The sequence below is a fragment of the Cyphomyrmex costatus genome, unplaced genomic scaffold (assembly GCF_001594065.2).
Source record: "Cyphomyrmex costatus isolate MS0001 unplaced genomic scaffold, Ccosl1.0 scaffold59, whole genome shotgun sequence".
Lineage (NCBI taxonomy): Eukaryota > Metazoa > Arthropoda > Insecta > Hymenoptera > Formicidae > Cyphomyrmex > Cyphomyrmex costatus.
Window position 1 is genome coordinate 1 of NW_017280071.1, and position 14,926 is coordinate 14,926.

Sequence of the window (14,926 nt, forward strand, 5' to 3'; positions counted from 1 at the left end):
TATGTCAATATATTTGCGTTGATTCAATTTTTAATTTTAGATGTGTGACTTTTATTAGCCTTTCACTCTTATTAACCTATTTATTATATTTTGAATACGAAAGTCCTTTACTTATATATTTAATATTTATTAGGATTAAAATTCCTATAACTGTATTAATATTTTTTTATCTTTATATCACACGGCTGTTATGCCTTTGCAAATTCAAATTTTTTATTACGAAGATAAAATAAAAGATTGATGACATCATCAATCTTATTTTATCTTCGTAATAAAAATTTTTTTTTAAATCTGACATAAGATTAGTTTTAATTTTTTACTCTTATGCCCTTTATTCATTTTTAAATTTATTTATTAACAAGAGTCCTTTATACATATAATTTTATAAATATTTAACATAATATTGTTTACATTTTTTATAAAAAGGATGTGTATTTTAACCAAGACATCACTTTACTCTCAGACACGTTACACACATTTTATAAGAGTAAGTAACTTAAATTTTTAATTTTTTTAATGTGCAGTTAACATATAATCTAAAAATAAAACTTTAAACGCATTTTTCTCAAAATCATCTTTTTCAATCTAGTTGACAACAAACCAAAAAATCTATTCGACCTATTAACTTGGTGTAAATTGCATTTTGTTCAGAAAACTTACTTCTGTCGCCGGATGTAGCCGTTTTTTATTAATAAAAATTTCACAATTTTATTCATCTTTTTTGTAACAAAAAAAAAGGCCAAATTAAATAAAAAGATTCTCATGTCCGCCATTTTATTACTTTTTGCAATTTTGTTAAAACCCTACATCCGGCTATATTCATTTTTTACTATTATTATATTTTTTCGTTTCATACAGCGCATATACTCGATTTGTTGTCAACGAGGCAAAAGTAACTGTTCAAAGTTACTTCCCAGTATCTGAGAGTGGATTGAAATGGATTAAGATTTTCAGAAATACGGATTCATGAATGTTAAAATGAATTCTTTTCAATCCGAATTCGTTTTTAATCATTTATAAGAATTGCATGGAGCATATATATAATATCTATATATTATACCTTTCAATCAAAAAATAATATCAGCTTTTTCAGTGCGTTTGTGACCATAGTGAATACTGTACAGACAATTCGAAATTTTGAATTGGAAACACAGTTTTTCAATCCAGATACATCCAATTGAATCTAATTGAATCCAATTGAAATAAAAAAAAGTTTTTGCTGTTTAAAATACTAATTCGGATCGACAAAATGTCCAATCCATTTTAATCCATTCTCAGATGCTGAGCTTTGTACAGCTGCCGTTATATAAGTAATTGAGACAAAAAAAATTTTTTTACGTACCTCAGAATTGATAAAAGAGCCATAAAACAAGATTACCTGATTTTATTATATATTTTTAAGAAATTCCCAAAGGACTTCTGGTTTTTCGGACCTTTACCCTGTCTATAGTCCTTAAATAAGTTTCCGTTTTCTTGATTTCTGGAAAAAATATGTTCACATTTAATATTATATAATCATAGAATGATCATTATTTCTACATTGCTCTTTTCCCATGAATTATTTTAATATTTTTTAAATTACGTATTCATTAAAATAATTCATGGATCACCACGAGTTATTTATCTTAAAATTTAGACATTTCTCTGATTTCCAGACAAAATTTTATGATTTTCCTTTACTTTTAATTATACATATTTTGAAATGTTTTTTGTATTTTCATCCTGATTTGAAAATTGTTAAATATTTTATTAATCTTTTTATTAAATATCTTATCAACTTTCGAAATATAATATTTAAGATTATTTCATTAATTATTACTTTTAATCATCAATATAAAATAACCTGATAAGACTAATTTTTTTTATGCACACAAAAACAATAAGCCTACTCACCACAAGGTTGTTCCATCGGCGTCCCTCTCCTTTTCATACACGAAGTTGTCGAGCCAGCTTCTGTATCTCTCTTCTCCTCCCTTACTTTGCGTGGACATTTATCAGTTGAAGCAAATCGTTTGTAAAAATATGCGCGTCCTTCTCTGCAATAAAAGACAAATTTATAGGTTTAAGTTTCAATTACTATTATATACTCGTCTCAGAATCCGTTTCATATCTACCACAATTTGTAAATCACTAAATAATGACGCGTAGAGTTTAACTAAGAAGACGAAGAATCTTCGTTTTTGCGCGTCTATACCTGCAGCGACCTGCAGCGACCTGCAGCGATGCAACGCGAGCATAGTATCGCTATAGCTAACGCGTTCCGTATTTTATATGGATAAAACTACGTATCATGACCGTATCTGACCGTATCGTGTAAGACGCAAACAGATTATTATAGTATACAAATACCGAATCTCTAATTGCGTAATAAATATCGAAAAATTATTAAATAGAAAAGTTTATGTTTCAATTATATTTGATTGCGCTGCCACTCTGCGTCATCCCCGTCACATTCCGCGAATGAAACGTGAATGTAAAAAATAGGGAAGTGGCGTCGTTTTCCGCGTACGATCAACTTCACGTAACAAAAAGAGACGCGACCATATCACTTATGTCTTAATTTTCGAGCAAACGAGTAAAAACGTTCGAGAGTTCAAAGATGATAGTTCTTAAAATATTTCTCGCGTCGCGCATGTCAAAATTTTGATAATTTAATAATTATTATTAGTAATTACCTCGTTGGTAAATAATTCCGCGTCGTTCTCGTTGTTTTAGTCTCTGCAAAGATGAAGATACCTCTGGACATCAGGACGCTTCTGGAGTTAGCGGAGATCAGGATACTTTAGATATAAGTGAAGGATCAGGATGCTTCCGAAGATAGCGAGGATCAGGATGCTTCCGAAGATAATTAAGACCAGAATACTTGCGGAGATAGTGGTATGTGCCAAGTGGTAATTCTTTCCAGAGGAAAGATTACAGTGCGAAACAAGAGAGCGAACTATTCCAACTTCCAACGTAATATATGACTTGACACACACCCGTCCCCTGTCCGAATCGCAAAAGCGTGAAACCGCGCGTTACGCTATATTTATATGCTCCGATCAGCCTCGATCCCCACCACCCGCAATCAACCAATGAGCGCGATGTTGCGCGATGCTCTACTAGAAGCGCGTATTCAAGCGCTGATTGGATCACCGCTAGCTTTCTATTAAAGTATATAAAGCGCAACGCGCAAAAATTTTCAATAATTTTCAGATTTTGATGCTGTGCGTTTCTTGGGGATAGAAAAGTTGACATATATTTAAAACGCAATTTAAGAAGATAGTGCGTATTAGTTGGACTTCTGGTGGCGATCGCAACACGAATTAACACGGTGCTGCCGCCTGGCTCTGTGGCACCAAAATTGGAATTACACCCTTCCGTCGCCCCTAAAATATCTGCCATAGCGTCACGACATATGAAAGTAGTCCACAAGTCAATTCTGTCGCCCTGTATTACTTGTATGCTGTCAACAAGAACGAGCGCAGATTAATCGAAGGAGATTATTAAGAAGAATCGCGATGTCGCAGGGAAGAGGTGAGTCGCTGATCTGCGAATCTCCTCGTTTTGTCTTCGTTGTCAAGAAATGTCGATTCCACGTGAGAACGAGAGACTGTATGACAGCTGATAAGCTTATCCTCGGAAGTTTGTGGCGGCGGTGATATAGATCAGCTTTTGAAGAGAGAAAGAGCTTGAGGGGGATTAATTTCAAGATTGAGGGATCTCTTCGAGAATTGATACCTTCAAATTCTGAAGAAAGTGGGTTATACCATACATTGCTATGAATATATTGCTTTTGTAACAATCCAAATTCCTTACCTCTTTACTTTTTTCTTTAAAATAATTTATAATTATATTAACGTTATATATTTTAATGCTCTATTTTTGTATGCCATCATAAGGTAAACATGTTGATTGAGACCTATACAATTTTTCTTTAATATTTATCACAACTGGATTATATTATAATTGATATATAATACAATTACTTTTTTATATAGTTTGCAACTTTGTTACAGATTACTAAAATATTTGTTTAATTTTCTCACCTGGCTTGATTTTTCTATAATAGACATGTATGTAATAATCAACTTTTTTTAAATAGTCTATAACTTTGCAGATTACTAGATATTTGTTCTTCCCTTCTCACATTGGTTTGATTTTGCTATAATAAGCACATTAATTTAGTACTAATAACATATTATCTTAAATAATCTGTAACTTTATACTAAGTTGATATTCAAGACCAGTATTCATAGCCATTTCTTATATTCAAGATTCAAGACCATCATAAGTTTAGTCTTGAGATGTCACAAACCAATCTGAAGAATGCATTAGCGTCTTAAAACATGTGATATTGACTATAGTCCATTCTTATTTCTGCTTAAGCAATGTCTTATTACACTAATATGACTCTCTGACTAATATTCATAATTGATTCTTATTTTAAGGTTATGTTAAATAATGTTTTAAGACGCTAATACATCCTTCTGATTGGTTTATGACTGTACTTGAAACAGTCCTAAATATAAGATTCGATTATGAATATCGGCTTTTTGATCATGATATCTCCAAAGCTGGACATATTACAAATACTTGTATTTGAAATATACACATAAACACACATAGTCTGTATTTTGTACTTTGTATTTCAGTGGAGCATATAAAAGTATTTTGTATTTGATATTTAAAATAATTTAATTATTTTGCCTAGCAAAGTTTAATTTAATGATATCTTAAGAATGTTTTTTTATATTTGATTCGTATATTTAAAATAGTCTTAAATATAAGTATCGACCATGAGAGAACATCTGTTTCTGTTATCTTACATTGGCACTATTTGCAGGTAGGAGAAATCGCAAACATCATGATAAGGATAAAATAATCAATCTTGGTGACAAAGGCAAGGAAGTGATGGAGGACATAAACGAGAACAATCGAGTAATACAACAGTTTCGTGAATATGCGGTTGAACTAGATACCAAGCACGATCGTTATGAAAGAATCTTTAAAATCAATCGAGATGTGGGCATTGAGAGCAAAAGAATCATCTTTCTGTTGCACACCATCGACAAGGAGAGTAAACGGAACGCTGTGCTAGACACAGCCAAGGCGAGACTGGATAACGTAATACAGAAGTTGTTTCGAAATATCGCAAATGAGCTGGAAGGTCAGGACGCTTATCAATTCCACAGGGCCTATCGCGCCGGTTTAGAAGAATACATAGAAGCGCTCACATTTCACGAATATCTGCAGAATGGTGATATGCAAGACTGGTCCGCTCTGGAAAAAACATTGAAATATCACACAATTTCATCTCCAACCGATTCGCTGGAACAGAGTACTTCCAAGACGGTACAGGTCATGGTCACGCCGACGGACTTTATCCTAGGAATAGCTGATCTGACCGGAGAGCTGATGCGAAAGTGTATCAACAACTTGGCGATAGGCGACGTAAACAGTTGTTATCAAACATGTAATTTTGTCAGAAAGATATACATAGCCTTCTTGGGCTACACCGGTGTTGTGCATAACAACGAAGTAAACAAGAAAATCATCACGCTGAAACGCAGTTTGACCAAAATGGAAAACGCGTGTTACACTATTAAAGTGCGAGGATCTGAAATACCAAAGCATATGTTGGCCGATATGGCCATTGCGGCAACTGAGGAATACGCCACTGAGGACGATGAGGGATATCAGGCGTTTTAATACACGACAGCAGAAATCACTTTCAACGCAGATTATTTATTTTTCAGTGATTGTGGGCTTTTATCAATCTGATGCAAGATAAAAGTAATTGATAATATTTTATACAGCTGATGATATTGAATTGAAAATTAATTGATACGCGAAAAGAAACAGATACAGTTGTCACAACCAAAAGTTGCCCATCAATACATTTTTTTTTAACTATAAGAACTATAATATGATTGTGTAATAACCGTAAGATGCTATATCTTAACAATTATGGCTGTTAAGATATATCTATCCTATTATTATTAGAACCAAATATATTGATGGGCGAAAATTATTTCCGGTTGTAACAACCATAAAATTTTTTCTGTGTAAAGAAAATTGTACTCTTCCAGTAGTATATCATCGATTGTTTCAGTTTTATATTAATTATTTGTGTTAGTTTTCGTTAATTTCTGTTAATTTTATAAATATTACACAAAAGCTTATCTAACTTATTATCTCTAAATAAAAAAATTATTTTAGGTAGTATTTATAAAAATAAAAGTTTTATATTTTCATATTTCACGCATCAGATTAATATATTTATAACACTTTCCGACATAAAAAAGAGTTGGTTGTGACATATTATTTATATCTACATATATATATATATATATATATATATATCTATAAAAGTTTTATATTTTCATATTTCACGCATCAGATTAATATATTTATAACACTTTCCGACATAAAAAAGAGTTGGTTGTGACATATTATTTATATCTACATATATATATATATATATATATATATCTCTTTAAATAAATCAAATAGATATGCAAGAATGTAATATTTTAAATTCATATATAAAAATAAATATTCTGTAACAAAATAGATCTGCACTATATATTACATCAATAATTTGGACACTTTCGAAAATATAGAATCCAATTTGACATTGAAGATCGATGATCGTTAGCCAGTTGTATCGTCCTCTAATTCACTCCTGTCGTCCCAATCATCCGAACTTTCTGTATACACGGACGGCTCGTAATCAGACTCGTCAACAGACTCGTCCGCGGATGACGCTTCTGTTTCAGACGTATCGACAACTACTGAGTGCATGGGAGTGGCGGCTCTTCGACGACGACGCGGCGTGGAGATGTGTTTAAACTGCGCTTTGTGCTGTAAATTTTTGCGATAGCATTTTACGCCATATGGACATTCTTCCCGATTGTCAATCTCGTCGTAATCTGAATCATCTGGATGACTATAGTTGTTCTTGTGATTAGAATTCTTCCTGCGAATTTTAAAATATTTTAAGTTTTTTCAATCTACATTGTACTGTAACAGAATTATTTTTTAAGTCTGTTCATTTTTGAACAGTATTCTGAATTAATATATACTGGTACGTGATGTAATAAGTTGAAGTGAAACAAATATAGACTGTTTTTCTTTTAGGTAACGCGATCAACGCAAGTATGTCGTTTCTTTTTTTATTATTCGTTGAATGCCAAAAAAGATAGAACGATGTTCGTGACTGTGTCTTCTAAGAGAAAAGGCCATTTGTTTCACTCCAACTTATTACATCACCTTACTGTAAAGAACATTCTTCTAGAAAGAATAGACCTATTGATAAGAAATTGAACTATATGACTTACCGATAACATCGAGCACCGTACATACATTTTTCTCTGGGTACTCTACCAGGATTTGACGCACTCGGTCGATCTTGAGGCGCAGCAACTGAGGGGGACTGAGGATTGTGGGACAAAACTTCTCCGATTTGATCATTAATGTGCACGTCGCAATCCCATTTGATCTTCTTGCCTGATTCACCATTTGTCGCGGCTTTATTTGTTAAATTAATATTCCTTACTTTTCGCTTCTTGTTACTCTCGTGATCAACAGGAGGTTCAATTACATTTTGAGAATCTGTTGACATCTTGGAACTTGTCGCGGTCATATCATTTTCCTTTGGCGAACTAAAAAAATCGTGAAGAAAGACACAGAGTGAACAATTGCACTTTTATCGTCAGACATTCCTGCTCATGTAATTAAAGTAAAACCTTGTAGGATTGATCTGCAAAACTGAAGCAGCTTCGTCTCTGTGTTCTCCATTTCCATTAATGGGACAATCCATACGCTCGTTTGGTAGATCCTTATCTTCAAGAATGTTATTCAAAGTTTTGTCAGGAGACACAACAGCTTCCATACTCGACAATAAGCAGGCCTTCTTCTTGTCCACTTCATTATTCAAATCTTCCTCATCAATCTGAAATGCAAAAAACCCTAATAAGAAGATTCCTCGTGTAAAGTTGTCTTCAGATAGTCAACAAGAAATTGCTGTACCTTTCTCTTCAACGTTTGATCACCTTCCTGCATTGTGTCTGTAGAGATGATCTTGAACCAACATTTGTCAGGCAGCAAAGAGCAAACGTCACCTGGCTTTATCGGCACACTGCTTCCCAATTTAAGAGATCGCCATCGTGCACATCCAGCAGGTTTCATATAACATGGTGCCACCTAATACTGGAAAATGGTCTCTATAGAAAACTGATGTCGTCAACTACACACATTAAAAAAATAACTAACCCAATAAAATAGCCTATCTTCATGATATGATTATCCAAAGATTAAAGGTTATTAAGCCTGTTATATTTATAACCTAATAAATACCAACTAAAAAAGACAACATCAATGTTATAATTTTTCACACTTAACAATATAAATATTATAACACATTTCATATAACAGTTACATTGTTAAATATAAAATTATAACATCGATTTTAGATGATATTTACTGAAAAATAAATTTTTTTCTTAATTTTTAACTAACCATATATTATAAAAACAAGCTTAATTAACAATAAAACACCAATGTTTTAATTTCACACTCAACAATATAAATGTAATGCAACACATGTGATGTAACAGTTAAATTGTTGAGCATTAAGTTACAAATTGTTATGTTACTGTTAATTGGTGTTTACTGGGAAAAATATTTTTTTAATTTTTAATTAATATCATATATATATTGTAAAAACAAACTTATCTAACAATATATCATTAAAATTTTTTAATTTCATACTCAACAATATCAATATAACACAACACATGTAGTGTACAGTTAAATGTTAAACTGCTTAATGTCAAATTATGTGATATTATTGTTATATACGTATAAGTTAGTGTTTACTGGGAAGCTATTACGAAAAACAAATATAAAAAAGTTTATACATTACACAATTTCCTTCTACAAAAGCTATTATTATATAAATCATTAATTTCTTATCGTTGTTATCAACTGAATTATCAGAGATTACTGGAGAGTTTAGTGTTATTATCAGAGTACTAATATATGCCGAATGATAAAGAATACTCGAAACAGGAAACTTTACCGGAGTAATCGTCATTTCATCATTGGGCGACAAATTGATAGTGACGGCGTGTTTTAGCACCTGATCGTCGTTGCACTGCAATAATAGTAAAAATTGTTAAATTTCGTCGAGAAACGTTAAGAATCAGTTGTTTAATTCTAGTCAACAATAAAACAATTATCAATGAAAAAAATCGTCAATCAACACGTCATCGTTCATATTTTTAATGACTCAGAATCATTTCGAGTCGCGTTTTCTCGTTTCGACTTGTAGCAATTTTAGATTTATGTTATCCTTATAATTACATTTAATTGATAAGAACGTTCGAAGATACTCTCGAGTGTACTTTCAAATGTTACAACACAAATCGTCGATTACAGCAGTTGATTTCAACGTGTAAACAGTGTTTCAAAATTCACTGCGCCGCCCGACAGTCGATTGTCGAACGAATCATCGACGAAATGCAGCACGAAATAAATCGTAGGTAAATTTGCGAAGTCCGGAGATAATTAAAGAACGCCGACATTATCAACTGTGTTTGATACAAAATTATTCTCGAGAATTACGTCTATTACGTCTCATTAATACATATATATGTATTCTTTTTTTCTTTAGAATTTAGTCATCTTTGTATCCTTTACATATGCATGCGTCTGTAACGCAATAATTAAGTTTTCTAGCAATAGGAAAATTCGATGTCACTGTAGTTCTACGTTATCATCTGTGCTGAAATTATCGTTTCGATGGCTCATTTTCCTAGCCGCGCTTGGTTCTAAATGCGCGACGAATTTTTCAATACGATCTGATAAGCATTTTACAGGAGTGACGCAGTCAAATGCGCCATTATCGGCTATTATCGGCGCACGTGATATTGGCACGTACAGACGGAGCCATAATCTGCCATAAACGCCTTTTACTTGCGTAAAATGTATTTGTAATTCAAAGGATTCAAAGCGCGTGCTTCCTGTTTAGTCTAATAATTTCGCGTATTTTAATTAATTCTATTTATTAAACATATTTATTATTACGTTATGAGATGTTATTGTTATATTATCGTTATTATACGTAGATATAATTACTTACATTATGTTTGCTATATATTATTATATTAATATTGTATTAATGTAATATAATATTAATGTCGTATTATTGGTCAAACGTTAGTATCGCTTGTTGCTATACAATAACGATATTTATAATATTTGCTACACAACTCAAAAAAACGAAGTTTTCCGGCCAGAAAACAAATTTCAATAAGAAATAGAAATTACTGGCCTATATAAAGACCGAAGCTGGATATTTGATGCTTAAATATAATTCAATGTGAATTATATATAAATACTATATATATTTTATATAGGATATATATGTTTGTAGTTATTTTTGAACTGCGCGCCGAAATTTTTTCAGACTTAAAAACGCAACTAAAAACTCGAAATAATAAATATCACAATTAAATTTTAATGCTTAATAGGCATATCTATAATATAGTATAGAAATATTATAGTATAGAAATTTTAATATGATAGAAATCTGTAAATAAATTTATTTATTGAGAAAAATATTAGGTTTGTTTTTTATTGCTGCACTCTTCGAACGGTACAACAAATTGAAGATATAAAGAACAAATCTATTATCTCTATCGGGATCAAAACCCGGATCTCTCAAAAAAAGAATTTCGGCATGCAATTAAAAAATAATTACAAATGATGTAATCATGACAATATGATTTGTATGCATATATAGGCCTTTAATTTCTATTTTTGGTTGTGTTCTCACATGTACAGAGTTTAATAAGATTCTTATATTGTACAAATTTCAATGTTTTAAATCGTTAAAATTTTATAATATTAATTTTTTTTAAATGTAATTTTGTTATAAAATAATACAAAATAATTTATAAGGCTCATGTGAATAAATCAGTAAAAGAAAAAATAATCGCCATTAAGAGCCGACATAAGTTGAAAGCATGTGTAAATTCAAATTTAATATAATAAAATTCGCAATGATATATAAACATTTCAACCCTATATTCGGGTCCTTATCAATATAAGTAAATATAGGGTTGAAACGTTTATTATATTATTGAATTTTATTATATTAAGTTTGAATTTACATGCTTTCAACTTATGTCGGCTTTTAATGGCGATTATTTTTTCTTTTACTATAATAATTTTGTTATAATAAAAATGGGTGCCTTCCAACAAATGACACAGATGACACACTGTTGTACTGTGTCGCTTGTTGGAAGGCTCACATTGATTGTAAAGCAATAAAAGTATAATGTTTTTTTAAAATACATTTTTCTTTTTTTTTTGTTTACATGTTTCTCTATTATTCTTTTGCAAGCAACTAAAAAATAACAATTTTGAAATTATATCGTTATTGTAATAAAAGCAACATATGTCAAACAATAATATTTCGTTTCGAGATAACGTTATCGATAAGTTATTTTTAAATAATTAGTAATAATGTGCAAATATTTGGCAGTCTAAATATATACCTTATCCTGCCGAAAATAAAAATCGATGAGTTAGTCAAATATGAAAGTGTAAGCTCTTTTTATGTCTTGTTATCTTAATTATCGTCTCCTAGAAGCTTAATTCGTTTATACGCTTTTATTAACTTCAGCTCACATTTTCCTTAAAGAAATTTGATATTTTATTAGATATCTGAATAATTAATCACTTATTTTGAATATTGAAAATACTGTGAACTGTGTACTGTTCACAATACTTTTAATATTCGAAATATAAATAAACAAAACTTTTAATAATTCATACACAGAAAAAAACATTAGTCTTAAATCGATAATATTATTAAGCTCATATACAAGCAATAATAACATTGTAATCCTGCTTCAAAGATTTTAGTTTTAATTTGATTAAATTTATTGATGTAAAAGTATTATTTTAATTTCAATTCAAGACTAAAAATCCTGCGTCACTACAAATTTAATCAAATCAAGACTAAAATCTTTGAAGTATGATTGTAATATTGTTGTTTACGCAACATACCCTCGATTTAAGATTTTTTCTGTAGTATTAAATTTTTATAAGAGAAATGTAAGGAGAGATATTAGCAGAAACGTAAACAAACCTTCTTAGAAGGTGAAAATGGAGACGACAAAATGTTATACGTCGTCCACAATAAAAGACAGTAGCAGTGGTAAATAAGGCTGTAAAACACGTCGGGAGTAAGCTAGCTGGTTTTCTAATATAATAGGGCGCAAAGTAAGCTAGTCTGTAAATGAATGATAGAAATCCATTTCCTGCGTTCTATTCTCTTATTACTTAAGAACTTACTTTATGAACAAAAAACAAAGGTAGAACATTATTATCTACTTAAGGACTTACTTTATGTCCCATTATACCAAAAAATCAACTTACTCCCGACGTGTCTTATAGCCTTTTACAACATACTGCTACTGCCCATTGTAGACGGCCTTAAGAGTAACATTTACACAATATTTTTGTTCATCGTACTTTTAATACTTAAAATAAGTAATTAATTAGTAATTAATCAATACTAGTATATAAAATTTCTATAAAAGTCGTTTTACGCGCTCCCTAAACCTTCATATATTTCAAAGCAATATGTAGCAACTTAACGCGATGAGACGCATTTATGTCTCCGTGTGTACATTTTCTGCTAACGTCGATGCGGTAAACTTCAAATCTCCCAAGCGTAGCCATGAATCATCCGACAAAATGATTACATGGATAATCTTGACGCATCAGCTTATCCGTTCGCATACGTCAACGCCAACCGCAACCCGAGTCAGAAATGCGAGAGTAATATTTAACGTCTGTCTATCTTAATTCGAGATAGACATTAAAAGATCCAGACCTCAGATTGATAGATATATAGCGAGTTGAAAGACGAATTCAAAATAGAATTCGAAGGCTTAAGTAGCTAGAATTTCAGTCATTTTTTTATTTCATTCCACGCAATTTGTCCAATTACAGAATTATTTGTCATAAAGGAGTGTCTCTTTCGTTCGGGACGACAATTCCTATGACGTCTTAGTAGAATATTTTTACAAAAAATCAATTATACAACTCACTCCTGTCGCGGCGCCGCGACCGATGATATTGTTGCCGATCAACAAATTTGCTTTCTGCACTAAATCGTTGTCTACTCGTACTATTTGCAGCTTTTTCGACATGATGAATTTTTCATTAGGTATAGGTTAACACGTCGCGGGACATTTCAGGACTGTTACCGAAAAATTTCTGGTCGTTTCGGCAAAAGAAAGCCGGATTTAAGCCAACTTCGGACACAGTTGACTGCGACTGCAAAGTTACAGCATAATAATTCTCATCTAACGTTATTCGCTTCTTTTTAGAAGACGTCCCGAGAAACTTGCATAGTAATTATATTTCTTAGTCACTATATAAATATTATAATATTTATAGTATTAAATTTCTATAAGGATTTAATGCAGTGTAATTAATTATTAAGCTTTAGTGAATAATTACTTATTTTAAATATTAAAAGTACTGTTATTCATATGTAGATAAATAATTATAATCATTAATCAATATAATCAAATTAATTATATCATAAATCTTTATTCAAAATTTGATTAAAACTCAGAATTATCACTGTATAAAGTGTTTATTTTTTTATTTCGTTAATTTTAAGTTTATTAAGAAAATCCCCTTAAACAAAAATACTTAAGTATAAACCCTAATCGGTATTTGCTCCATAATGTCTTTAATCGGTATGCAAGGATCCAGTGGATATTTCTTTCATCTATGTTATAAAAAATTATTTATAACCATTTGTTTCACAATTTTACATAATTTTAAATTACGTATTTAATCTCTTGTTCTCGAACTTTTTACCTTAAAATAAAAAAGAATCGTTCAATTACTTTAAGCAAAGATACATTGATTTATAAAATACACTGAACTCGCAAATATGTATTATATAATACACCAATTAAGGAAATTTTGAAACGAACATGAATCAGAATTAATATTTACAGAATTTTTTTTCTAAGGAGATTTTAACAATGAACTCAAAATCAAAGAGATAAAAATTTAACATTTTGTACAATCGCGCTCTGCTAATTCTAAAGTTCTTTTTACAAACTTTAAACAAAGATTAATTATGTAATAATTTGCACGATGATCGCAGCGGGAAAGAGAAAAGTATTCTAGAGGAAGAGGGAAATCAACCAAAAGCAGGGTAATAAGTTATTCAAGCGTTTAACAATGAAATGTTTTTTTTTCATTTACAATTACAAAGAATGTACACGCTTATAAACAAACAAAGAGAAATGCGCCAAGAAGTTACAGTACAGATCTGACGCGATGCCATAAAGCTCTTTGCGTGGAAAGATCTCATAAAAAATTGCCAGAGAGATGCTAGACTCGTTGGTGCGTTGAGGATATTACAATCAGCTGGACCAATCGCTGCTATCATACATGTGTATATCCGAATTGAGCACGCTCTCTCACGCAATCGTGATCGCGATTTTCTTTTTACATCCCTTCGTCATCTTCTTTCCCGCGGAAATTGCGGACAATAAACGCGCAATTGCGTCGACCGGCTGTGCAATGTAAATGTTATTACGTTTGTACACAATTCGATAATCTCGAGAGATACGGGAACAACCGAGAAAATCATCCCGCAGGCGTGAAAGCGGAAGGAAGTGTCATGTGGTAAAATATGGAACATCTGTCCTCCTATTTCCAAGCCGCGGAATGACGCTGGTTGATCCGAGTCCAAAGTAAATCAAACACAGGCATTCTTTCATCACCCAAAAATGCCCCTGACAAAAGATTTAGAAAATACTGTCGCTTTCAACGCGCTATCCAGAATTATCTTCTTACTCCGAAAGCATTTTTTTCAATAAAAATAACAGTTCCAAGA

General features: G+C 31.4%; 2 protein-coding genes across 4 annotated transcripts; one reads left to right on the forward strand and one right to left on the reverse strand.

Annotated features, from left to right (window-relative positions):
- Positions 1-3,200: 3,200 nt before the first annotated feature.
- Positions 3,201-5,972, forward strand: Trax (Translin associated factor X). Its single transcript, XM_018546796.1, has 2 exons — positions 3,201-3,516; positions 4,826-5,972. Exons 1-2 carry the CDS (start codon positions 3,501-3,503, stop codon positions 5,689-5,691), a joined length of 882 nt encoding a protein of 293 aa, XP_018402298.1. The 5' UTR covers positions 3,201-3,500; the 3' UTR covers positions 5,692-5,972.
- A 591-nt stretch (positions 5,973-6,563) lies between these two features.
- Positions 6,564-13,170, reverse strand: LOC108779391 (aprataxin and PNK-like factor). Of its 3 annotated transcripts, none has more exons than XM_018546804.1 (6): positions 13,110-13,170; positions 9,065-9,139; positions 8,014-8,193; positions 7,731-7,936; positions 7,323-7,646; positions 6,564-6,961 (listed from the first exon to the last, which is right to left on the reverse strand). In XM_018546804.1, exons 3-6 carry the CDS (start codon positions 8,170-8,172, stop codon positions 6,637-6,639), a joined length of 1,014 nt encoding a protein of 337 aa, XP_018402306.1. In that variant the 5' UTR covers positions 8,173-8,193; positions 9,065-9,139; positions 13,110-13,170; the 3' UTR covers positions 6,564-6,636. The 3 variants fall into 3 exon arrangements, with proteins under 3 accessions (XP_018402306.1, XP_018402307.1, XP_018402308.1); XM_018546805.1 differs by having other exon boundaries at positions 8,014-8,207; XM_018546806.1 differs by lacking the exon at positions 13,110-13,170 and adding an exon at positions 9,349-9,472.
- Between the last annotated feature and the right edge of the window lie 1,756 nt (positions 13,171-14,926).